The 3,338-nt window shown below is 47.4% G+C and overlaps 1 protein-coding gene across 4 annotated transcripts in view; it reads right to left on the reverse strand.

Moving 5' to 3' along the window:
• The window catches only part of NARF (nuclear prelamin A recognition factor), a 27,800-nt gene that overhangs the window by 13,493 nt on the left and 10,969 nt on the right, over positions 1–3,338 (reverse strand). For 2 of the 4 annotated variants that reach the window (XM_012803179.2, XM_023511318.1), the window contains exon 6: positions 2,986–3,021. The exons of the other annotated variants lie outside the window; for them this stretch is intronic. In XM_012803179.2, coding sequence (XP_012658633.2) covers positions 2,986–3,021 — 36 coding nt within the window. The remainder of the gene's footprint in view (positions 1–2,985; positions 3,022–3,338) is intronic. 4 annotated transcript variants of the gene reach the window in all.

Raw genomic sequence — 3,338 nt, forward strand, 5'->3', positions numbered from 1 at the left:
TTTTTTTTTCTTCTATTTTTAGTAGAAATGGGAGTCTCAATCTTATTCAGGCTTGTCTCAAACTCCTGAGCCTGCCCACTGCTGAGCCAGAAATGGCAGCAAACCCAGGAACTGGTCACTGAGTGACCCTCAGGGTAAAGTGTGATTAGAAGGCCATACTCAGGCAGGGATACAGCAAAAAAGGAAATGTGGGCCTGGTTACAGCCTTTGCCTGGTGGTCAGGCAAGAAGCAGCAGAGGCCAGGGCTATGTGGCTTGGCTGCCCCTCAGCAGCACCTGCAGGTGGACCTGGGGCTTCTGGCTTGAAAAGGCTCTGAGCCAGGCTCAGGCAATCCAGCAGCCTCAGTCTCCCAGAGTACTGGGATTACAGTGTGAACTGTTACACCCAGCCCAACTGCATAATTTTTAAAGCAATAAAACAAATTTATGGGGCAGTGCCTGTGGCTCAGGGAGCAGGGCACCGACCCCATACACCAAGGGTGGCAGGTTTAAACCCAGCCCTGGCCAAATTGCAACAAAAAAATAGCCCAGCGTAGTGGTGGGTGCCTGTTGTCCCAGCTACTCGGGAAGCTGAGGCAAGGTCTCCCTGAGGGTTAGAGGCAGTGCGGGCACCAGTCAGAATGGACCATCTCATTGGAACTATTGGAATCTCAAACAGGCATCACCGTGTGCATGCCCAGCCAACACCCACTAAGAAATGTGCTGCAATCTGATGCAGACCTCATTCCACCCTCCTCTTTTCCCTCTTTTCATAATCTTTGGTTCTAATAAATGATTGCTTTTCAAAAAAAGAAATGTGCCTCAGGGGGAACTCTCCTAAACCTGGCCTCTACACACTTCAAACCTCCTTCCACATGCATCCTATAGCTTTGATCAAAGAATATAAAAAATTATTTTGGGCAGCACTTGTGGCTCAAAGGAGTAGGGCACTGGCCCCATAGGCCAGAGGTGGCGGGTTCAAACCCAGCCCTGGCCAAAAACCACAAAACAAAAAAACCAAAACTATCTTACAAAACACAGCATTTGGCAGACCCAAGAACCACACCTACCCTCATCTCACAGCACAAACGCCAGCAACATGACACGGCTCTCAGGCTCCGCATGCCTCAGACACTGCATGAGACCAGGTGAAACACTAGGGAGGGAGAGCTGGGACTGAGGAGGATGGCTCCCGGCCACCTTGGCTGCTGTAGCAGAGGGCCGGGCAGGGAAGTCCAAGCTATCAGCAAGGGAGGAGCCTAGGTCCTCAGGGGTCCCGTGCCCCTCACCTGAAGCACACCATAGTTAGTCTGACTTTTCTTCAGGATGCCTTTGATAAGATTTTGTTCTTAAAAAAAAAAAAATTTCATTCTTAGTACCTGCTGTGGACAGAGATGCTGGTCCTCAGCCCTCATCAGCCCCTGCTGGCTCCCAGGAAGACCCTGCCCTTGAAAATAATGGAGAAGTGTTCACAAGAGCACCCATTTCCCTGGTGGGTTCTGGTACTTTCCCTCTATCAGAAAATACTTGCCTATCTCTTCTCGGAGTGACCTTTAATGAAGTCATGAGAAGAAGAGTCAGTGGACTAAACCAAAGGGCTCAGTCTCTCTCCAGATACCAACCTGGGTTCAGAGACTACTTCCCAAGACTCTGCTTAACCAGCACTCTTGGCAGGAGCAGGAGACAGCTATGGGATCTCTGAAAGCCCTGCAAGGCCTGAGAGCTGTGTCCTAACGTAGAGAAACCCCTTCCTGTTCTTCTGTGGGGTGCCTCACAAGGTAAGCCTGGCAGGATAGTATTTCACAGACGGTGGGGAGAAGGCCAGGCCTGACAGGCAGCTCCAGACTGCAAGGTCTGGGCCAGATCCTTTGATTGATCCCAAAGAGGCGGCTGCAGGTGATGGTGGCCCTACTCACTGCCTCCTGCCTTGTCCCTGCCCTTATCCACAGAAGTGAGCACTCTGGTTCACTGTGGCCGCTAGGGAACCCTGAGTCAGGAAGCCACGTTGAGAGGGCCAGCTCATCACCACCCAAACCCCTACTCTATGTTACCAAGTGCAATCAGTTGGTCTTAGCATTGCTTCAATTCTCTTAAATTGACTATGCCAAATTATACAAAAGTTTTAGTTTTAAATAAGAGCTCATTGAATCATCTTGAATTTGGGAGTTGGTATAAACCTGAACAATAGTTATAGTTTTAAACATTTAGGTATAAATTGCTTCAAGAGGAAAATGAGTTATTAGGAATATTCCAGAAACTCAAAACCCTCAAGTAAACAAAAGGAGACTATTAAACGCAAATCTCAAGCTAAGGAAGCAAGAGGTTGGTGCATAGCAGATGGTTAGAGAGGAGACAAGGTCCAGGGACACACTTCTCTCCAAAAATGTGTGGGCCCCACAGCATACACTCATAGCCAGGGCAGAGGGCCCACGGTTCCCACTAGAAATCAGAGCTCTGCATGTCAGTGCTTTGCAATGCGCTAGAAGTTTCATACTAGGTTCTACCAAGTAGAGCTTCATACATAAGGAAATTAACAAAGACTCCTATCTATTGCTGCTGGGAGAGAAAAGGAGTAAGTGTTCTGCTCTGATGATATGAACGGTAGGCACAAAGTTCAGAAACTGCTGTTCCAGGGCACAGGGCTTTGTTCTGGGTCCTGGTATGTTTCCTCTTCCTTGGGTAAGGGTGAAACTAAATGGCAGTGATTGGTGCTAAGAAGCTGCGTGTTGTATCATATGTCAGCCCCAAAGGAGAGCGGAGGGGGAGCCCAGCGGAAGGTCACCACACAATCATCAGGTGGCCCACAGGTCATTCACAGCACTAGCCCTAGACCTAGAAAGGAATGCTCCACACCTGCAAAAACACCTAGAATGACAGAAAAGCTGAATCTGACACAACCCAGCCAAAGTTTGCCTTTAGAGTCAGACGGTTTCCCTTAGTCCTTTGACACAGAATCTGTGAAATCACTATTCTAGGACAAACCATTCACTTGCAAGAAGTCACTAACCTCTGCAACTTGCAGCGGAGCAGATCACAGCATAGGCTATTGGAGAAAGACACAGCTCATGTGATCGCAGCATCACAGCCTATTCAACAGATGGCGACTTTCCTCTTTATAATTTTACAAATGACTAGAGAATATTTCCCAATTCTAAGTAACATTCTACTTTATTAAATCATAATCCCAAAGATTGAAGGCTGACATGTAAAATGCTAGAAAAATCTGAAACCATGCTAGGAAGAGGGTATTAAACTGAGAACTAAAATGTGAACTAAACCCTAAAAATTACATAGTCTACAGCTAGCTTAGACAGTGCAGCTCTCACAGACCTGATGTATTCAGAATAATTTTTTTTTTTG

The sequence above is a fragment of the Otolemur garnettii genome, unplaced genomic scaffold (genome assembly GCF_000181295.1).
Source record: "Otolemur garnettii isolate 467f Iridium unplaced genomic scaffold, OtoGar3 scaffold00018, whole genome shotgun sequence".
NCBI lineage: Eukaryota > Metazoa > Chordata > Mammalia > Primates > Galagidae > Otolemur > Otolemur garnettii.